Genomic DNA, 21,317 nt, shown 5'->3' with positions numbered 1-21,317 from the left:
GTATGAATAATGAGGTTGAAGTCTCAGCCGCTATATGATTGTACGTTTCAGTCTCATGAATATAGATTGGTAGTCTGGTTTCAAAAGTAATTTTTGTTCTTTTTATTTACATATTGGTTCATTGAAAAATAGGGTTTAATGCAATTTATCCCCTGTAATATTTTAAAATGACTCTTTTATAAAAAAAATAATAGCAATTTATCCTTTTCTATTTTTTGAAATAACGAAATAGCAAAAAGTGGATAATTTGCTTATTTACAATATCATAAGGGTTGTTTGCATTTTGTCTTTTAAAAATATTTAATCATTTAATGTATTAAATTAATATTAAATAATAGAACAATGAACCATATAAAAAATTTTAGAAAGATTTGACATCAGATGTTAGGTGCAAATCTTTGGAAAGCCCAATATATGGATTCAGACATTTGGGCGGCCCAAATAAGAAAAATAATTGGGTCGGAGAAGGGAGTAGTTTCTTGAAATTCCAGAAAAATCCTTTGCTAGGGTGGGAATTGTGAGCTTGACAGGGTAAGAACTGAACCCAACACAAACTACAGCAGCACCAGTTCACAAAGCAGAAGAACCCTTAAAATTACAAGGGAAGATATGGTTGACGAGACGGAGAAATTGGCTTCCAGCGAGGAAGCAGAGAACTCATTGATGACCCATAACGTTGGGGGAGAGGAATCGGAGGTGGAGGAGGGGGAGATCGTTGGCGGCGATTCAGATGATGCCGCCAAGGCGATGGCGCCGCCGCCTCCCAGGCATCCATTGGAGAATTCTTGGACGTTCTGGTTTGACAATCCTTCTGCTAAGTCCAAACAAGCCGCATGGGGAAGCTCAATTCGCCCTATTTACACTTTCTCATCCGTCGAAGATTTCTGGGGGTCTGCTTTTTATATCATTACATCATACCTTTTTTTTTTTTTTTTGGGCTTTTGAGTGTGATTAATGGACTTTCTCTGGTTCTGTGTTCGAATTGGGGGGTTTTTAGGTATGCGACTTTGGGAGTTTGTATTACGTGGGTTGTTGATTTGTGCGAGTTATCTTTATGTTCGGTAGTTTTCTGTACTTTTTATTCTTCTCTCAAGATGTTGTGGGCAGTTCTTTGGTTACATGTGTATGATATCACTGAGCCTGAGGAAAATTAAGTGTGTCAAAGGTCGAGCATAGCTTGAGATTTTGATTGCTGCTTCGTGTACCCCTTTTGGAGTTGTTGCCATTTCTCTTGTCACGATGATGAATAGTCACTCATGCAATTGTTATCAGGAAAAAAGAAAAAAAAAAAGATGCTGGAAATCTCGAGAGGTTGTTGTCAATATATGCAGGCCACTAGGGTTTTAGGTCTCTCTCTCTCTCTTTGTAATGGGCTACTGGCCTAACCACTTTGTTTGATCATATGATTTTCTTCCAAACCACAAGGTTGTACTGTACTTGGCATTTGTTGTTAGTAATTTCAGTTATTATAGTTCTTAATAACGTTGAGAATTGTGATACCATAATTTTCCTTTGCTTGGCTTGCAGTGTTTACAATAATATACACCATCCAAGCAAGCTGGCAGTGGGTGCAGACTTTCATTGTTTCAAAAATAAAATAGAGCCAAAGTGGGAAGATCCTATTTGCGCTAATGGGGGGAAGTGGACCGTGAATTTTTCAAGGGGTAAATCTGATACTAGTTGGCTCTATACGGTATGTCTCTTTATATCTTGTTGGGAATTCCATCTCTCTATTGAATTCTCCCCTCTTATTCCCTTTTGCATTCCTCTTAGTTGCTGGCGATGATCGGGGAGCAATTTGATGATGGAGATGAAATATGTGGAGCAGTTGTCAGTGTCCGAGGAAAGCAGGAGAAAATTGCTCTTTGGACCAAAAATGCTGCAAATGAAGCTGCTCAGGTTTGTTTGAGAATGTAACTCGAAATGTTCCCTAGCATTTACATGTTATTGTTATAATGACCAGTTCTGTTATCGCGGGTCATAGCAGGTGTTTCACATGGTTATATTCCAATTCTATTTTTGCATGCCATTTTGCTACAGTTTCTTTAATGTAGGTGATAAAAATACCATCCGCCTTGAGATTTCCGATAAGTATCGTAGAATCTTCTAGGCATGTGGAATTTGCTGTATGACTCCTCAACTCTTTCCGAGTTTGAGATAGTACTCCTATTCTTGTGCGCAAATAATTTGATGGCACAAGCTAACAGGCAAGAATTATCTTTACCATATACCGTTTAGTGGTTCAGAGTAAGCACGCATGCAAGGAGCAATGCGGTGTGTTCTATGTTTGAAAAGATTTCAACCATAAAGGAAGTGTCCATATCAGGAAGAGGATAATATCTTGAAATTTATGCATGAATGATTTTTGTGTTTGCAGCTTTCTTTATTTGTGCAATTTTCAGAACTCATGCTTATTGTATTTTCCTCTACATTTCTTGACAATTTTCAGCTGAGCATTGGAAGACAGTGGAAGGAGTTTCTGGACTACAATGATACAATCGGTTTCATATTCCATGTAAGTTCTCCTTTTGGAGTTGACCTTGAGTCTTTGGTGTCTTATGCATCGTTTCATCTAGGGATAAGTTGCCATCTGGTCTCATGCAGGATGACGCCAAGAGACTTGACAGGGCTGCCAAGAATCGCTATACTGTGTAGTAGTTCAGTGGTTGAAATTGAATTCCAAGAGGTTGGCTCTGTCAGAATGGGGGTGTTTCTCCTTAACATGAAATATCACCACTGACTCGACTTCCCTCCTTGTTTAGGTCTTTAGATAATTCTTGTGGGAGTTAAATACGACGATATCTGCGCGTATTTTAGAGCACCAAGTCAACTCCTATTGTATTCTGATAGGCTGGCTGAAATTTTTCTGGTGATAAAGTAGAGAAGATGGAACCGAGTTGAATTTATGTTCTACTCCTACATTTGTACCTTGTTCAGTTGGCTTAGCCACGCGGCTCAAGGGCCTTTTCTCTCGGGCTTGTTTGAGCATTTGTTAAGTTTATTTATTATGATATGCAATCTCCTTCTATACTAAATCAGAAGAAATAAACCTTATAGATTTAGATAATGTTAACTGCTATAGCAGAGGCCAGAGCGTAGTAGTAGCATCCTTTTCATGCATTTATAGTTTTTACATATTTGAAATGTTGGGTGTCCTGTTGCACAGGTGAAGACCACTAGATTAGGTAGTAGAACTTCAGTCCCAATTTATTAAAGCACAAGTATGAGTATTGCATATGATTCAACAATTATTAATTTTTGTTACAATTAATTATATATTTGAATGTTGAGTGTTTCGTTGCATGGGTGAAGACCATCAATCAATGTCATTAGAGCTTCAGTCCCAATTTTTTCCCTAAAACATAGTGGGTGGGGGGTGGGTGTTGAATTACATGAAGTTCCATATGTTTAGCACAATTGTCATTATCCCTCGTTGGTCTATATTTGATAAAATTATGAGATCATCAGATATAGGCTTGATTTTATCTTTATCGTAATTAAATATTGAACTAGGTGGATGGAAAATTTGTAAAAGAAGTAGTCCATTTAGACCAAAACATTCCAGAAAAAAGTTTTAAAAATAAGCAAAGCTATAATTTATAACTCACAAGAATATTTTAATTTGGAAATAGATGAAAACTAATGAATTAAGCAAACCGTTAGTTATTAAAATTAAAAGGTATTAATAATTTTTTTGAAAAGTATCCGTAATTATTTTAAATTTTAGAAGAATTTCTGTAATTTATAAATCATAACTACTATTCTATATAATTCAACAAGTGTGACATCTTGTTGTTTCTGGAGCTATCCAGGAAAGGTTTTGAAATTGGGATTTTGAAGCTATGATCGGTTAAGTCAGATTTAATTACGTGCACATTCATCATCGTTGTAGATATATATTTCAGAGTAAAGTTTTATGTATAAATCCGTTGAATTATATTACATTAATACCACACAAGGGGTAGTATTTTAAAATGATTTAGAAGAATCCTTTCTAATTGGTAGACCAATCAAATTTATGCGACTTCTAATAGCTGCAATTATAAAAATATTCATCAAACCTAGAAAGTGGAATGAAAATAAATCTGGCCGCAGGAAAAACCAAAACAAAATTCGAGGCACATCGTGCAAAAGTATTCCAGGACACAGACACACACCTTAATTCAACAACTTTTGACATTTAAGTCTGCTACTCCACACACTTAACAGATTTTCGGAGCTGACATTTTTAGAAATAATTATCATTAGCAGATGCACAAATCCTACACACAGGGCACAGGCAATCAATCCATTTTCCCAAGTGTTACGTGTCGTATATCTCAAAGGAAAAACTGTGTACAAGTAATACCGCTCCAAGCACTTGAAATAGAAGATTAAACACAAGACCAAAAGCAATTAGGCGACTAAGACAGAATCTCCCCCTCTTCTCCATCCCATGTTGCATCTTCGTCCTCTTCCAAATAATCAGCTTTTATGTACAAGCCAAGCTGCTCCAACAGGTTTCCAGGGTGAAAGACTTTCATCACATCGCACCCCTCTCCATCAAGTAGATCAGACGGGGAACCACAACACAACATCTCCAAGTCTTTCCAGATATCTACATTTTCATCAATCAAGACGGTTCTTCCCATCTGCAAAACAAAGCAGGAAACCTCAACACCAATGCAAAAAACCTACAGAAACCCATGCAAATGTAGAGAAAACCACCAACTTAGTCCGATAGGTTGCCCAAACATGAATGGAAAAAATACCTTTTCTAGTGCCATCCTTGCAGCCGCTCTTTCTCTTTCACGTTGCATCTTCAAATCATTTTGCAGCCTTCTCCTTGAAGCTTCTTCAGCAGCTCTGATTTCTGCTTCAATCCTAGCTTTCTCTGTGAGCCACAAAACTTAGTGAAATAGCTTGATCATAAAGGATGAACAAATACAGAAAGGGGGGGCTCTGAAGTCACTATACGAAATTGCTCAGTTATTCCTGTTAAAAGATGAAGTCATGAACGATACCCAGATTACTGCATCTATCCAAAAAAGCTATAAAGGGCAACTTCTGCTGTTAAGCTAATAAAGTTAAGGATGTTGAGGGTGACAATTTTGAACAAATCAATACTCTACAAATTTTATCTGTACACACTTTAATCAATGAAATTGATAAATTCATATATAAATGCAGTTGATAAGATGAGTCAAAGACGTTGGCGTCACCTTTTAGTTGTTCCCTTTCCAGTTTCTCTCTTTCTTCCTGCAACCTCACAGGATCAGACTTCTCACTCTACAAAATGACCACCAAAATCCAAAGCACCACAATAAAAAAATAATTAATGCGTCGCTAAACCAATCAAAATGACAAAAAACATGTCCTGATAAAAATTCTGTAAAAGCAAAGGATCATTACATGGTCCACAAGCACCTGATGTGTAGCTTTGAAGATAGTATCCGCAAAGCGAGTTTTTAGCATTGCAGCACGCAAAGCCTTCTTGGGTGACATTTGCACATCTAGCGAATTCCAGCCTATGAATGAGTAAAAAAAATCAAATTCCAGGCAACAAAAAAATATAAAATATGTGATACAAAGTATGTTCTTTCACGAAATGAAAACAGGTGGAAAACATAAATAGCCACATCCGTACAAGCTATATCATGTTACTTGGTAAAACCAATGCTTAAATGTCAGAAAAATCAAACAGAAAGTGACAAACAGTTGATAGTCCAGCAGAAGGTCACAACCATCGTCTGGTGGATGATAGTTGTACAGTAAGATACCTTCAACAGAAGCAGCACATATGGCCGGGGTTGACAGGTGAGAGCTGTTTTCGTCATCGAGAACAACTCCAGGCCCTTGAATCATTTGCAAGCATGTCAATGCTCAAATAACCAAAACCATTTGAAGGTGGGCATAATCTATAAGATTAAAATGCTCTCACCACCAGAATCTGGACCAGAGCTGTTTGTATCAGATGCCAGAGAACATTTCACCTCGGAACCCTGCTACATCAAAAGAAGGCCTCATAAAGCAATTTTGCACCATTCATACACTAAATTATTCTTAAAGGAACTTCAAGCATCACTAGTTGCTGATACATACACGTCTAGAATCACTACAATGGTCCTGTTCCGATGATCTTTCCGAGGATATATCTGAAATTGATAAATGGTTGAGTTGAATAACCACCAAAAACCAAAGCACACATAACTACAGGAGTGAGAGTCTAGCTCACCGCTCATGCCAACACATGATGAACATTTAGCTTCAGTCGAATCAACTGATTGTCTGTGATTGGCAGATGCACAAGCACCTTGACCGCAATGTTCTATGCCAATAAGAGACATGGCTGATGAGCTCCTAAAGTTAGCCAGAAAGCAGAAACATTACTCTGCCACATCATACCTTTCTGCACAGTTCTCCTCAATGAGGGAAATCCTTTTTGCACAATCCTTGCAGGCGTGACCTTTTCAATGAACAAAAGATTCGAGCATTAGCATGTCAATGGAACTAAAACACTACTTCAAGGAAACAAATTCATATAAATTAGAATGGACCATTACAGGAAAATAGAGGCATGAATATGCAGATGATTGTATCTATCACAATAGAGAACTACAAGCTTCCACATTGATGTAAGAATCCGAATACAATACATAAGCTTGCTAACTCGAGAAAGTCAGAATCAAATGCCAATCGACCACAATAAACAAACTATTTGATTGAAATTATCCTTACTTTTCCATCTCTTGCTTCCATGCAAACTCTAATTTCTCTTCTCAACTTGAATAAAGTGTCATCATCGGCCGAGTCAATATAGGCACCGAGCCTTTCTTTGTCAAGACCAGTCAAGCTAAATTTCTGAAACACATTCCGCAGCTTTTCAGTCATCTTTTTGCTCAGCACTTGCACAAGCTCTAACCTAAACTTCTCTTTTTCCTCAAATGACATTGACTTATAGGTGCCGACTTTTATGCGCAAGGCAGCTTTGTTAAGGCCAATCAGCTTCGTGTCCTGACGCACCTGCCCTACTGTCTGCTTGGTGTGGGGGCCATTTTTTTCCATGTAATCAATTCTACTGGCCTGTTCAACATTCTTACTATGCTGCATTTTTGCCTCCAGTATCTTCCATCTTCTATTGAAATTTCTATCCAGTTTCTTTGCACAGCTATGAACTCTATTGTCAGGAGGATTATACAACATTGCATTGGAAAAAGTCAGCCTCACATCAGCAGCAAATTCCTCAGCACCAAAGTACATATTGCCCTCTAGTTTGCGTTTTATTGTTCCCAAATCCATGGGTTCAGAGATTACTGAGAAATAATCAGGAATGTTCAACTTCACTGGGTCAACTGGCTCACTGAAAATCCATCCATCAGGGTGATTCATCAATTCTTTCAAAACATTACCACACTGAATTTTCAAGTTGCTGTCTATCTTCCGCCTAATCCCCCTTTCACCATCAAGAGAAGTCTCTGGCCTCCGCTTGTTGGACTTTGCTGGCACAGATGACTTCAGGAGAACATTTGCCTCAGAAAGCTTATTTCTAACTCCAGCCACTCTGTCTCCTTGTCCACAGTTTATAACAAGCTTCACAACATTTTCCCGTGACTTATCCCCGGAATCATCCCTTATCCCTTTGGTAGTTATTTTGAACTTCAACTTCCTAGGCGCTGTGTTATCCTCAGCTAACATGGTCGAAAACTGCATTGGGTAGCAACTCCGGATTTTATCTTGGTTAGCAGCCACCATAACCATTGGCCTCAATCACGTCCTAACAAACAAAACAAAATAATCATTATTCATTCGAGTTGACATTAATGCTTGGCAATGGAAGTCCGGAAAAGTAATACCATCGATTGGAGATCCAAAGACATTTATTATGCCAAAGTTTCATAAATACCATTATGATGCATAATCAAGTGTTCTCAAAGTACAATTAAACTGCGATTTGGGATTCCCAATTCAACACATAAATCCAACAAAACAAAGAACAAAAGAGTATCCTATCTTATCATACAGTTCCAAATATTCAACTTCCTCAACTAATTATATATGAGAATGACATACGGAGAGTACTGCAAACAAGAAAATCAATAGGCAGAACCAAAAGACAGCATGGACGAAAAAACACAATCATCGATAGCAACTAACAGCGAATTATAATTAGGAAACATCGATATTTACCCAAACGATTAACTCTTTAAACCTTGGACTACAAGTAACAACTTCAGGACACAAGAAGTTCGGCTAATTCAAAATCACGCAAGAAAAGAATCACATGTGCATACAAGTCAGCGTCACTACTCCTGGAAACACACAAGAAAAGACCCACAAGTGAAAACCCAGAAGATATATCCCCCAAGAACGCAAAGTAAATCAAAATTCAAGAAACAGAAGAGGTTCATAGTTTCTTGAAGCATAACGTACTCACAACACACGAAACCCCGAAAGCCAAAAGGGAAGACTTCTGCATCGGCAAGACGGGAAAAGAACAAACAGCTGGTAAAGAGGGACAGATCAAAGAATTTCGGAAAGGAAGATATTTATGAAAGGGAAAAGAGTCCGAGTCCGAGTCCAAGAGAGAGTGAAACAGAACGAGAGAGGTTTTTAGGGTTTTAAGTCTGCCTGCCCCCTCTCCCTCTCCCTCTCCCTCTCAATCTCTATATGGTAATTACCGTTTGACGCGTCGTTGATGTTTTTATGTGCCGGCTTTGGATTAGTTAATTGACTAATATGCCCTAGGGGTAAAATTGAGAGGAAAAGGAGGATTTGTTGCTTGAACCCCAAGCTGAGCATCAGCGTCAGCCGCAGCCGCAGCCGCCGGATTATTATTACATATAAAAATGAAATCTAGGAAAAATCATCAACGACACGGATTTTAGAGATGCAATAACGTGGACCCCACCCGGCCAATTAATTAATTAGCCCCCTTGACTTTGGTAAATCAACTCCGACACCTACCATTAATTAAATAACTACTTACCTTTTTTTCTTATTTTTCACACTACTTTTCAAATAATTACCTTTCATTCATGCCCCCCCCCCTCCCCCCCTTTTTGATATGGATTCTATTTAAAGTTCTTTGTCTAAATTGGGCTTGAACTTGGGCTCCCACATCCTCAAAAAGTAGCATTTTGACACGGGCCATCCATCGCAAACAGGCCCATATCCATAAAGCAATATCAATCCAAATCATCCCTCTTTCTCATAAAGCAGGCATGGAATGGAATACTGAACAGATATATACAGCGCTTATGCGCTTTTATAACAATTGATTCAGCAACTTTATATGAACATATCCAAGCAACCATACACACACACAGGCTTCCACATTTTTACTCAACTGTAAGCCTCGTACATTGAGATGGGAGTACCTCACTTATTCATGAATTGGAATAAACATTGTAGGATCAAAACTGCACTCAGCACATTTTTGGTTCCGATACAAACAAGAATTTTAGAGCAGACCAACGAGGGGAAAAAGAATGACAAAAAATAAACAAGCAGCCTCACTGATTCGTTGCTCGGCCAGTTCTATGCAACGCAACATCCGTCATGCATATGACTCGAGCAACGGCCTTCTCGACGCTTGCACAGAGCTTCTGCTGTACCAGAAGTACAGCACCAACTGAATAATCCCAAGAATCGCTCCGATCCCATTAGGAACCTGATTTTACATGGGCGACAAAGACGAGCCAAAATGAAAACAAAGAGTGAGACGGGGTATGCAGAGAGTTAAATCAAGAGTGGCTCTTAGAGCAGTTGAGGAAGGTGTGCTGCATCATGAGACAATTTGAAGAGGTGAGAAGCTTACAGAAATAAACCCGTCCTTCTTCAACATTCCATATGCGAAGAAAGAAAGACTCATCAAGAATGTTGCGAGTGAGAGATAAAACGGCATGTATTCCACACTTTTCGTTCTGATCACCAGGTTCTGCGTAATTACATTTTCAAATACGAGTTATCAAAGTAGACAAGTACTTGAATGAAAACATGGGTTCATTGTGTAGGTGGCGAACTCACAATAATGAATAGCGGAGACGCAAACATGGATATGAGAGAAAAGACAGACAGGTATCCAACAAAAAGTTGTCGTTGAGGTGGTTCAAAAACCCTTATGCTAACGAAAACAACGACAGCAAACACAGAGAAAACTGCCAGCAACAGCCCCAACATCTTTACCTGCAAAACACATGAGTTTTCAGGTTAAGTGATTGATCAGGTTTCCGTTATAGATTCAGATACATCCAAAATCTAGAACTACCTTCCTTTCTTTGTCGGCATATATAATGAATATAATAATGTAAACCAACTGGAAGACGGCTCCGACTGAGTTGACAGTGGCTATTAAGATTATGCCAGAAGAGACGATGGGCATGCCATACCAAAGGCATATTAAGCAGTTCAAGAGGGCATAGATGTAAGGCAACCCCGAAAATTGCTCCGTTGACTGGCTTCTGATAATTCTCCTAAACGTCGGTCTGGAAGGAACACATGACAAATACTTATCGATCATAAACCAGAACAAGAAGCTGTCATTCTCTGTTCGGAAGATATTAGGTACTCACATTGGTGACACAAACAGCACAAAAGCAAGGAGATTCCCTGCAAACACCGGTCAAATTTTTAGTCATTTTTATCAGTGCTCATACATTATCCTGGATCGATCTTCTTCTGAACAAGATGAATCAGTGTGTTCAAATAGGGTGGAGAGCTATGCCTAACTTTGAACCTAATGTTGCAATTCTTGTTCAAACTTTAAAATATTGCTCAAAACTGATAAAGTAAAATAACTTTTCAATTAAAAGAAGAAAAAGGGTTGAGGTGTACAGCAAGATGATAATTCCACGCCTTTCTTCTGCATTTCTGCATTGGTCACCACAATATCAACCACAAAGACTTTGAAAAAGTAAAAATTGGGATATGGACTGCACTTAAGTATAGGGTTATGTACACTTATAAATAGACTACGTGGTTGTGATTAAAGTACAATAGAGAAACACAAATATAATACAAAATGAGTTGATCAGAGTATTCTTTCCAATTCTCTCTCTCCCTTTTTTATCTCTACATTCTTCCATGGAGTATAGCCATAGGCTCCTTGGATTTGAAGTATGTAAATGAGCGCGGGTTACTCTAGTTGGCCGATAACCATAGGCTCATTGGATTTTATGTAAATGAGTGGATAAATCTAATAGTGATCCATCAAGACGAGTAATGTTCGTCGTTCTTCGTGGGATGACCTCGAATCAATGATAAAGACCATTTGTTCATAAAAAGCATAGGCTCGTAGACGAGACTGATCTGGATCAACATACTTCTACTATTTAAGGTTAATTCGGTCCACAATTATATATCTGTGCGATTAACATCTGCGTGCAAATAATATTTAATTAAATGTGAAATTTATTAGCCACATAATATATGAATTATCTTTTGTTATTTTCGAAACAGCTGCAAACTGAAAAGGCACAGCAGAGAAGTGTGATTCAGATAGTATTCATTCATCATCACATATTTCTTCGCTGTGATTCTCATTTTCCCCCACAAGGGAAAACAAGAGAGGGATTCTTTAAGCAATCAGCAAAAGAAGTCAACCCATTTAAGCCAGAAACAAGAACATGAAAAGAAACAAAATGCAGATCCACCATAGTTAGAACTCAACAAGTAGAGGCAAAATCTCATATGTTTAAGCAGCAGCTCGGACCAGAAAACTCACACACACACACACACACACACAAGAAGAAGAAGAAGAAGAAGAGAGAGAGAGAGAGAGAGAGAGAGAGAGAGAGAGAGAGAGAGAGAGAGAGAGAGTTGGATTGAAGAAGAAAGTGACACCTGCAACTCCAGCTGCATCGCTGAAAAATGAATAAGTTGAAAAGAAACCACCTTCAGAAATAGACATGGGCTCCAACCTTTGATCACCAAAAACGCCTGCACAAAATAATTCCTCTGCCTCTGCTCTGCTACTTCTTCTCTCTCTCTCTCTCTGTTTCTTCTAATTTGATGACTCTCTCTCTCTCTCTCTCTCTCTCTCTCTCTCTCTCTCTCAAGTAGTCATAAATAAACACGATTCGAATTCATTTCAATCGTCTTATAGTTTTTTGGTTTTGTGAGGGTGGAGTAAGTATGAATTAGTTTTGATTCAAAGATATGGACCCAATGCCTTGGATATTAGTACACACGTGCCTTTTATGTATGTATTACTATTACTGGGTGAGGAGGCTGCTGAGCCTGCATCCCATTTTCAGATGAATTCACCTTCTTTCTGCAGCTTTTATTTACAAAACAAAAACTCCATTTTTGGTGATAAATATTTCAGTTAAGTAAATGGGGTGGGGTGGGCAGGCCAAGAATGAACGAAAAAATGCTTTGCTGGACGCTCCACATCACATCTCATCTTGTCTGCTGAAAAAAAACAGGTCCAAATTTGTGTGTGTTTAAAGAATCGGAGGTTATCCCTATAAAAAATAAACAAAAATAGGACAGAGAGAGAGAGAGGATTGAAGTGTGGTTTGGATTGACAGCTTTATTAGTGATCTCTGAATAGGTAGTATAAGAAAAGTAGAAGCCAATTCCAAAATACTGTGCCAGTGGGCACCACTACCCAATTATTAATTACATTAATGGGTGACAGCTAAAGACGTAGCGGCGGCAGCACAGACACGCTGGCTGAGACTGAGTGGATAAGGCAGCACAGCAGCACCATTTTTCTAATACACACATGACACATGACACACCACCTCACCCGCTGCGTTGTTCAGACTTTTGAGTCAACCAAGCAACCAAACGTGACATCCCCATAATAATAACATATTCCACGTGATATGCGGATCTCCCTATATCTTACTAATGCCCTAAACCAGAAAGCCTGATTACCATATTTCTTTTATAGCCTGCTTCCCATGTTGTTGCAAATTAATTTCCAACCTATATTTATTTTTACAAAACACCAAAAAAATATGAATTCAAACACTGTCATAATATTTTGATTCATTTTCTGAATGTTTTGTGGAGATAAAGAGAAAAATACAAAGATAAACAGATGTGTGTTAGAGATAGTATGTATGTTTTAATTTATTTTTTTAGATAATTTAAAATACGTATTATATATTTAATGTTGTGTATTTGATAGACAAAAATTACTAATCATCGTCAAATTATGTTTTTTTTATATATATATTTATGTATATGTATGTATTCATGCTAAAACAGTTTAAAACACCTAGATAAGGTGTTTTTGAATGATGACAATCACTGGTATGTTTTGACTCGTTTCAAATATAATTTGAAAATGAAAACAAACATAGTATATGCGAATAGATCTATTTTTATGGTAAACTATATAAATACTATTTTCAATTATTTTTAACTATACAAACACTTTATATTTTTAGTAAGATTATAAGTACATTTCTTATAATGTATCCTAAGAAGTATTTATGTAAATTTTCGCCCTTATTTGATAAAATATATTCTTATAATTCTACAAAATGTAAAAAATATTTGTGTAGTTAAATTTAATACGAAGGAAGTCAATTTAATTTACCATTTTTTATTGTTAAATACATTTTGCATCATGTTAATTTATTTTTTAAAGTATATAGTTTATGTTAAAAAGCCGACGCAAATATGTGTAAGTACATAATGCATATAATATTATAGAAAAAGTATTTGATATAAATTATATAATTTTATTTAATTATATATCCATATAATAAAAATATATCATATCATTACTCAAATTATTAAAGAATATTATATATTGATTATATTATAGAGTTACATATTTTATAGTGTCTTCGTATATGTTCAGTGTAATACTTTGAAATTGTAATTAATAACTTATTTTTTAAAAAAAGTTAAAAGTATATATAACAACACAAATAAAAATTATATAAATATGTTACCGGTTATGTAAAAAATGTAAGGATTATAAATTTATAGAGTTTATAAGATTCTATACTCCGTATAAAAATCATAAATTGTAGATAGTGTTTATTTATATTTAGGGGAATAACTGTAATAAATATATTTTAGGGGTGTAAATACTAAGAGTATTTTTGTCATTAAAAAATAATTCATATCATGAGGGGCCATTTCGTTAAATTTTATAATTTAGGGGTGTAAATACACTTTATACATAATTCACTGATGAAAATGTATTTAGCCCTTATTTTTATTTTGTATTGTATTATTAAAAAATTGTTCATTCTAGTTTTTGGGCCGTATTGAAGCAGGCTGATTCAGTTTAAGGGCCCAGAATGGGTTTGATGAGAGGAATTGAGGGATCTGAAGGTTGGGGGCCCACACGAGAAAAGTATAGTCTTAAACATTTGGGCTGTATGGAAGCAGGCCGATTCAGTTTGAGGCCCAGATTTCGTGTAGTAAGAGGTTGGGACCGGGGGGAAATACAAAAATGTGAAAACCACTATCCTATTCCTCCCTCCCTCGTCTTCCCGCCTATTTAGTATGTACGTACCAAGTCTCTCTCTCCTCTCCCTGTCTCTGTAATGGAGATTTTGAATCCCCAGTTAATATTTCAAGATTGGGGCAACAACGTTTGGGTTTTCTGTAGATCAAGAAAATCACCTCAGATTTCAAATTGATCCGCCATTGCCAAGGAAGTATTCTATTCATTTTTTTTGAATTCCTGATCGAAATTGAAGATGGGAATACAGGGGCTACTGCCTCTTCTGAAATCAATAATGAACCCGATTCACATTAAGGAATTGGAGGGATGTTTCGTTGCCGTCGACACATATTCTTGGCTGCACAAGGGTGCTCTTTCGTGCAGCACTGAACTCTGCAAAGGCCAGCCCACTTCCAAGTATTCCCCACCACTTGTCCCTCGTTCATTATCTATGTTTGTTTGGATTTATCAGCTTGCTGTTTGTGCCTATTTGCGCGCGTTTCTGTCTTTTTGGACTCAGATATTGGCCAAGGATCTGTATTTTCAATTAGGGGAAATTGGATTATTTTGATTCTTATTTTTGGATTTCTGCATTTTCTTGAACGCGTACCACTTTTATACTACGGGCACTGGTTATACGCTATCATACGCCATATCCTTGTTTTTTGAGGTTTCACTGTCTTTGACACAGTAAGTTGAAACAGAAAATAACTTAACGGGTTTTTTGTTTTGGGTTACAGGCACATCGATTACTGCATGCATAGAGTGAATATGCTGCGTCATTATGGTATTAAACCCATTCTTGTATTTGATGGAGGTCCTCTACCAATGAAGAGTGACCAAGAAATCAAGCGGGCGAGGTATCAGATTTTTGTGTGTAAAATATCTTCCTTAAGTCGGGTTTAATCTACTTGGTTCCATCTTGCAGTCAAGTTCTCTGACCTTTCACTTCTTTGCACCTGCCACATAATCCTTGCAGTCTCATCATTTCATGCTTAAATAACGTTGTTTTTAACCAATCAGATTAATGTAAACTAGGCTTCAGAGGTTCACTGCAGGTTACTGGAGTTACACACTTTATTTTGATAATCATTGAACCTTTTTTTCCAAGTGTTGGGTGTATTATTAGTATCCTTTGACTTTCTGCGCCTTAGTTTTTTTTGCCTGGTGTAAAACTAGTTTTCATAAAAGAAGCCACTTTAAAAGATACCCATCTCAATATTCCGTTATTGCAGCCATGAACAAACACCCCGTTGGCACTGTTATTTTGCTCTTTGTTTAATACTTAATTGTTAATATTACTGAAATAAATGATTTGGTGTCTTAACCAAACACCGAGTTCTAGTGGACCTCTTGTTGATTTTTTTCTTTACTATAGTAGAAGATATTGGCTAACGTACCTTGACATGCTACTCAGTAGAAAGGTTATCCCTATTGATGACTCAGTTTCTATTTGCAGGTCCAGGAGGGAAAACCTATCTCGCGCTGAGGAGCATGAGTCGAATGGAAATCTGAGTGCTGCTTACGAATGCTACCAGAAGGCTGTTGATATATCACCTTCAGTTGCCTATGGCCTTATACAGGTAGAGTAGGTGTTAATTTTGTAATATTGCCAAAAGCATTTGTAAAGATTCTATGTTGACTTTCTATATACTAAATTCAACAAGTTTAACAACTAGATATAGATATGGAGATCTTTTTCCTTCCTGGAAATAGTCAAGTATTTGGTCTCTGCTTTTCTGTGACAGGTCTTAAAACAGGAAAATGTGTCATATATTGTGGCTCCCTATGAGGCAGATGCACAAATGACATTCCTGGCACTCAGCAAACATGTCGAGGCAGTTATAACAGAAGACTCAGACTTAATAGCATTTGGTTGTCCCAGGGTGAGTTCTGTAGAGTTGGCTTTGGCAACCTATCATTTCTCAGCATATGACCTAAGACATAGTTGTCATGTCGGTGCATCTGGTCTTGCTGTCATACTGACTGAATCTGTATGGCCCACAGATAATTTACAAAATGGATAAATTTGGGCAAGGTGTTGAGTTCAAGAGTGCCACGCTACAATACAACAAAGAACTAAATTTAGCAGGATTCACCCAGACGATGCTGCTTGAGATGTGCATTTTAAGTGGTTGTGACTATTTGCCGTCCCTGCCTGGAATGGGCCTGAAAAAAGCTCATGCTCTGATGAAGAAGTTTAAAAGTCATGAAAATGTATGTAAATATTATTTTCTTAAGCATGTGTCAGTAATTCGCATCAGTGGATTCTCACTGAAGCTTTGCAACTCAATGCAGGTAATCAAGCACTTGAAGTACAATAGCGTTGAGGTAACTCTGCTTTACGAAGAATCTTTCAAGAAAGCAATTTTGACTTTCAAGCATCAACGAGTTTATGATCCCGTTAGTGAAGATATTGTACATTTATCTGAGCCAGCAGATATTGCCATTGAAGATTTAGATTTCTTAGGTCCATATCCTTTTGCTATCAATTGCCTTAATTCATAATGTCATCTACACAATCACAACTCCTGTATGCTTTACTGGAAAGATGCCTTAACCAAGATTACATCATTGCCCCAGCATATAGCTAAAGGTATAGCACACGGGGACCTTGATCCTTTCACTAAAATGCCAATCCAGGTATGTGTTTGATTCCTATTGATGTATGCATATATATGGAGTGCCTCTTTTGATCATCTTTGTTCAAAAAATAGATGGAATCTGGCACTGTAAGAAAGGTGCTTCATGGAACTTACCAGAGCAAGAATTTCAAGCCTGATGGTGAAAGGAGAAGGCTTGATTTGCCTGCACAGAAGAATCTCCTTACCAACTACTTCTGTATCCAAATACATCAGATAAAGTTTTATTTATATTTTATATCATTTCCTTGTTACTTCATGTACCTTTACACCAGAGGTCCCAGTAACCATACTGGAAGCTTGGAAATTTCGAGGAATATATACACATATATAGTTATATACTATGGATTCTTCCTTTCAATCACAATGTTATTTTGAACAATTGGAAGCTAAAATGTACTTGTGTCAAATACACAGATGTGTTGGTATTATATACTGCTTTTGACCCTTGTCAATCTTAAGATGATAACTTGTGTCTTGCTTCAGATATGAAGACCGCAGTGACAGTTAAACTGGGCCTTTACCACATTCCGTTTACAATATTTGCAACAATGAATTTCCTCATAACAAGAACATGAGAGGAGCAGCATGCAAATTATAAGATTTATATCTTGCTTCTATCTCTGCCTCTTATGCTCTAAATAGCTACATGATAAAAAGAGTTTTTGTGTTTCCCTTAACATTTAAGGTTTTGCATCTCTCGAGGCAAAGAGGAAATTCAAGGCTCCTAGAATTACTCCCAAGCCTCCAAATGAGAGCAATAAAACTTCTAGTCCTTGCATTGATGCACAAAAGGTCAGTTCTACTTCTAACAAGATAAATAACCTATTGGTATGCCTGCTTGAATCTGCAAGGTCTATCATTGACCTTGCCTCTAATTTATTAGTCTCAGTGAACTGCAAGTTGAGTAAATTATCTCTTATACGACAATGTTTAAAACTCTCTGTTGGTATTTTCTATGTTCAGGTAATACACGGCAAGAAAACTGATAATTTAGAGTTTATAGAGGCAAAAGATCATGGTAAGATTGTACTTGTATTGCTAAAGATGAACAGCGCTTATCACAACTAAGTACTTGCTAATTAGTTTATACTTGCAGGAACATATGACGACAGAGGAGTTGCAGGTTACACTGAAATGAAACCAATTACCATAGTTCAAAATTCAGTATGTAAGCCTTGTATTTCATTCCACAAGGATCTCGACTCAGATCGAAAAAATGGAAAGATGATGTCGGTAAATGAAAATGGGATCGTGAGAAGTCCATATTTTCTTAAAAAGTCTAGGGATGAAATTGGAAAGGAAAATAGTTATGATGTTGATAAGAATGGCGATAACAAATTGAATAATGTTGTTTCCAGTGATGTGCATGAGCCTCTGTATGCTTTGAATGAGAAAACATGCAGAAAAGACAAGAAAATAGTTACTTTACAGAGTTCTTGTTTTCGGGAAAATATCCGAGAAAGTGTTAACTGTGAGATAGAAAAAACCTTGGAGCAATATTCTGTCCAGACACACAGGCTTGATTTTGATGCTATCGACTGCACAACTGTTGATAGCAGAAAAAACAGGGCAAGGAGTTCTTACTTTGAAGAAATTTCTGTAAGTGAGAACAATGAGGACCCTGGATCGGGAGATTTGGTAATTAGAGGTGGTTTTCAACGCCACCAGTCCTGCAATTATAGCGCTCGTGGAAGCCTGTCAAGTGATAATCCATTAGAATGCACAATGAAGAAAAGAAAGATTGCTCAAAATGACAGTCCAACAGTAAGTGCTTCTGCTTGCTTTGTTTTCAGTATTATTTCTCACAAGCACCTAGTAGTTGTGTTATCTGTTTACTTGTTTTATATTAACCTAGCATGCTTTATTTCCATGCTTGATTCAGAAGGATGCAAATGATAACAACCACACGTCAGGTACACTTTTCGCATTTTTGAATTCTCATTCAGATACTCGTGGTTGGGATGTGTCATAACATATGTCCCACAAACATTAGGGTTCAACATAATTGTGCAATTCATGATTTTATTCTCTTTCTCTATTTAACTTTTCTAACCATTGGATGTCTCAAAATACTTGGTGCATGAATCAAAAGAGTGATGAGCTCACTTAAGAACTGTTGCACTTCATTCTGATCTAATTGAATATTTATGATAACGCTGCCTTGTAGAAGACCGATCAACAAAACTGCTTGGTCCCATTTAATGTTAGCTGTTATGGTTAAACTTGTATAACTGTCCAAACTCTGGTGCCAGGTACATCCACTTCTGACCTAGACGAGGATACGAGAGTTGAAGAAGGAAAGTTTGGTTGCAACATAAGTCATTTGGGGCGTTACTCTAATATAGCAGAGAAATCTATGGAAAAATTTGTCTCAGTGCTATCGTCATTCAGATACAACTCATCAGGCTCTCGTGCTAGTGGTCTTCGTGCACCTCTCAAAGATATAAAGAACAATTGCATCAAAAGGTAAATTATGTGAGGAATGCCTTTCTAGTTGTTTGCTAAGGAAGTACTTTGATTGCCGCATCTATAATGTTGTATCTCATATTGTAATGAAGCTCAACGGCGGACATGGATCTGGGGAAATTTGCATATGCACCCACCAAACAGCCGACAGCATCCAGATGTCATAAAACAAAAGTTTAAACATATTGTTGAGAATTTCCTTGTCCTGATCACCGTTCATGCTGTTCAAATATTCAGCGGAGCGAACTTTCAGGCTTTCAGTCGCTCATCCATGTGAGTTGAACTTCCCTCTACTTTTATGATGGTTAACAAAATAGTTTCATGTAGTAATGTCATTTTGTTTATATTCAGGTCTCGACATTCGTTGGATATTTTTGGAACGCATGCTTATGGTGCTGGGAGGCCACCTGCATTGATGACTATGGTTCTTAAATTCATTTAAAGTGCCTGGATATCCATCAACATTGTTCCTCTCCTAATTTTATTATATAACTTACAATTGGAATATAACTAATTCCGGAATCAAACGATTTAAAAGTTGAGCTTCTCAGCAGAAAAATGATTTGTGTATGTTACGCTGACAGAAGGGAGAATGCCCATTTTATTGCTGGAAAACATGTTAGAAGTAAGTTATAAGCTTAATTCTTGAACTTGTTGGAAATCAGTATAGTCAATGAATGATTCAATCTTATCCAGAAATAGGAATGGTCTCAAAGACAAAGGGGTGGGTATAAGTAAACATCATCACCACAAATTAACCATGATATGACTAGTAGTAGTAAATTGCATTACATTACATACTAATTAAATATGTGTTGCTCCTCTCCTCTCCAGTTGTAAGAAGAAGCAGCAACGGCAGCAGAATACGGAAATAGGTGTAGTTTTACGTCGCTTTCAAAATGTTCTTGGGGCCTAATACCACCAAAGAGAGGGGTGACCATCAATTCCAAGTTTATCAAACTTGCGGGGCTGAAACAGTATGATACTAATTAAGTAGGCAGAATTGTGTAGGATTTGCGTGCCCTTAAGTAAGTTGAACATAAATTTTACATCATAGAGCTACGATTAATTGTAAATTATGGGTTATAACTCCTTCGTTTGCTGCACCCCAACAACCAGCCACACATGCATACACATGTCTTGGTTATATTAGATATGATTAAGTCATCATAGAGAGAAAAAGAGGTCTTATTAACCAGAGATTAATTTAAAATGAGTTTGACTATTGATGATGATAATTTTAAATTCTTCTAGTTTCCTGATTTGAGAGTTTATTGAGTAGAGTAGAGATGTCCCACCTCATCAGCTTACCTTAAATAATTTATTTATTTCTTTATTATTATTATTATACAATAATATTCCTTCTAGAAATAGAAAATGTATGAGTTAAAATAATAATAATAATGAATTTGTAGAAATAAATAAATAATGGGATTTGTGGATCATATGTTGTACACGTAATAGGAGGAGGAGGACATTGTGATGGCCTCTTCTGTATGTTGTATGTTATGTTTCTATTCTGGCAGAAAATTAGATTAGCTCATGAATTTGCAATTCTGAACCAATTTATCTATATCTATCCATTACATACAACTCTACTAATCCCCTATTTCACTACATTATAAATAAATAAATGAGACTCTAACAGAAAAATATTGTTAATATTAGTGGTTAAAATTAAAATAAAAATAGATAAATAAAACTCTATATTAATAATATTAGTGGTTAAAATTAAAATTCTATAAATAAATCAAGAATGTGAATTTTTAAATCCCATTAGATTAGATACGTGTAATATTAATTTATTCTAC

General features: G+C 36.8%; 4 protein-coding genes across 10 annotated transcripts; 2 read left to right on the top strand and 2 right to left on the bottom strand.

The window, feature by feature from the left end:
* The first annotated feature begins 507 nt into the window (after window positions 1-507).
* On the top strand, window positions 508-3,018 carry LOC105175655 (eukaryotic translation initiation factor 4E-2). Of its 2 annotated transcripts, XM_088876268.1 has the most exons (6): window positions 508-890; window positions 1,528-1,693; window positions 1,774-1,899; window positions 2,450-2,515; window positions 2,605-2,686; window positions 2,763-3,018. In XM_088876268.1, the coding sequence occupies exons 1-5, from the start codon at window positions 610-612 to the stop codon at window positions 2,653-2,655; spliced, it is 690 nt and encodes a 229-aa protein (XP_088732394.1). In that variant the 5' UTR covers window positions 508-609; the 3' UTR covers window positions 2,656-2,686; window positions 2,763-3,018. The 2 variants fall into 2 exon arrangements, with proteins under 2 accessions (XP_088732394.1, XP_011096466.1); XM_011098164.3 differs by having other exon boundaries at window positions 2,605-3,018.
* Window positions 3,019-4,086: 1,068 nt separating this feature from the next.
* Window positions 4,087-8,661, bottom strand: LOC105175654 (transcription factor GTE12). 6 transcript variants are annotated; one of them, XM_088876266.1, is made up of 12 exons: window positions 8,410-8,661; window positions 8,167-8,288; window positions 6,718-7,753; window positions 6,385-6,445; window positions 6,215-6,307; window positions 6,082-6,134; window positions 5,921-5,984; window positions 5,760-5,834; window positions 5,392-5,507; window positions 5,202-5,268; window positions 4,752-4,873; window positions 4,087-4,631 (listed from the first exon to the last, which is right to left on the bottom strand). In XM_088876266.1, exons 3-12 carry the CDS (start codon window positions 7,735-7,737, stop codon window positions 4,404-4,406), a joined length of 1,899 nt encoding a protein of 632 aa, XP_088732392.1. In that variant the 5' UTR covers window positions 7,738-7,753; window positions 8,167-8,288; window positions 8,410-8,661; the 3' UTR covers window positions 4,087-4,403. The 6 variants fall into 6 exon arrangements, with proteins under 6 accessions (XP_088732392.1, XP_020553916.1, XP_011096458.1 ...); XM_020698257.2 differs by having other exon boundaries at window positions 8,414-8,661; XM_011098156.3 differs by lacking the exon at window positions 8,167-8,288.
* A 563-nt stretch (window positions 8,662-9,224) lies between these two features.
* Window positions 9,225-12,500, bottom strand: LOC110011242 (bidirectional sugar transporter SWEET2a). Its single transcript, XM_020698255.2, has 6 exons — window positions 11,821-12,500; window positions 10,551-10,587; window positions 10,247-10,463; window positions 10,006-10,164; window positions 9,797-9,916; window positions 9,225-9,649 (listed from the first exon to the last, which is right to left on the bottom strand). Exons 1-6 carry the CDS (start codon window positions 11,885-11,887, stop codon window positions 9,536-9,538), a joined length of 714 nt encoding a protein of 237 aa, XP_020553914.1. The 5' UTR covers window positions 11,888-12,500; the 3' UTR covers window positions 9,225-9,535.
* A 1,917-nt stretch (window positions 12,501-14,417) lies between these two features.
* Window positions 14,418-19,510, top strand: LOC105175653 (5'-3' exonuclease family protein). The gene is made up of 13 exons (XM_011098155.3): window positions 14,418-14,812; window positions 15,136-15,255; window positions 15,855-15,978; window positions 16,144-16,281; window positions 16,403-16,612; window positions 16,694-16,869; window positions 16,966-17,038; window positions 17,113-17,236; window positions 17,726-17,832; window positions 18,004-18,058; window positions 18,137-18,804; window positions 18,923-18,953; window positions 19,293-19,510. Exons 1-13 carry the CDS (start codon window positions 14,652-14,654, stop codon window positions 19,508-19,510), a joined length of 2,205 nt encoding a protein of 734 aa, XP_011096457.2. The 5' UTR covers window positions 14,418-14,651.
* The last annotated feature ends 1,807 nt before the right edge of the window (window positions 19,511-21,317 follow it).

The sequence above is a fragment of the Sesamum indicum genome, linkage group LG12 (genome assembly GCF_026168435.1).
Source record: "Sesamum indicum cultivar Baizhima isolate 11 linkage group LG12, ASM2616843v1, whole genome shotgun sequence".
Taxonomy (NCBI): Eukaryota; Viridiplantae; Streptophyta; class Magnoliopsida; order Lamiales; family Pedaliaceae; genus Sesamum; species Sesamum indicum.
Note: the sequence above shows the minus strand (reverse complement) of the source record. Positions and strands in the feature narration are given on the sequence as shown.

What these genes read in the sequence shown, in the direction of transcription:
- LOC105175655 (XM_088876268.1), top strand. Translation starts at nt 610, where the DNA reads ATGGTTGACGAGACGGAGAAATTGGCTTCCAGCGAGGAAGCAGAGAAC. An exon ending in TCCGTCGAAGATTTCTGGGG is followed by an intron (nt 891 to 1,527) that starts GTCTGCTTTTTA and finishes CTTGGCTTGCAG; the next exon opens with TGTTTACAATAATATACACC. An exon ending in ATACTAGTTGGCTCTATACG is followed by an intron (nt 1,694 to 1,773) that starts GTATGTCTCTTT and finishes CATTCCTCTTAG; the next exon opens with TTGCTGGCGATGATCGGGGA.
- LOC105175654 (XM_088876266.1), bottom strand. Translation starts at nt 7,737, where the DNA reads ATGGTTATGGTGGCTGCTAACCAAGATAAAATCCGGAGTTGCTACCCA. An exon ending in ATCATGTGTTGGCATGAGCG is followed by an intron (nt 6,135 to 6,214) that starts GTGAGCTAGACT and finishes TATCAATTTCAG; the next exon opens with ATATATCCTCGGAAAGATCA. An exon ending in CTCTGGTCCAGATTCTGGTG is followed by an intron (nt 5,835 to 5,920) that starts GTGAGAGCATTT and finishes AAATGATTCAAG; the next exon opens with GGCCTGGAGTTGTTCTCGAT.
- LOC110011242 (XM_020698255.2), bottom strand. Translation starts at nt 11,887, where the DNA reads ATGTCTATTTCTGAAGGTGGTTTCTTTTCAACTTATTCATTTTTCAGC. An exon ending in CGATGCAGCTGGAGTTGCAG is followed by an intron (nt 10,588 to 11,820) that starts GTGTCACTTTCT and finishes CGGTGTTTGCAG; the next exon opens with GGAATCTCCTTGCTTTTGTG. An exon ending in CGTCTCCGCTATTCATTATT is followed by an intron (nt 9,917 to 10,005) that starts GTGAGTTCGCCA and finishes GTAATTACGCAG; the next exon opens with AACCTGGTGATCAGAACGAA.
- LOC105175653 (XM_011098155.3), top strand. Translation starts at nt 14,652, where the DNA reads ATGGGAATACAGGGGCTACTGCCTCTTCTGAAATCAATAATGAACCCG. An exon ending in AGTTTAAAAGTCATGAAAAT is followed by an intron (nt 16,613 to 16,693) that starts GTATGTAAATAT and finishes AACTCAATGCAG; the next exon opens with GTAATCAAGCACTTGAAGTA. An exon ending in GATTTAGATTTCTTAGGTCC is followed by an intron (nt 16,870 to 16,965) that starts ATATCCTTTTGC and finishes AACCAAGATTAC; the next exon opens with ATCATTGCCCCAGCATATAG.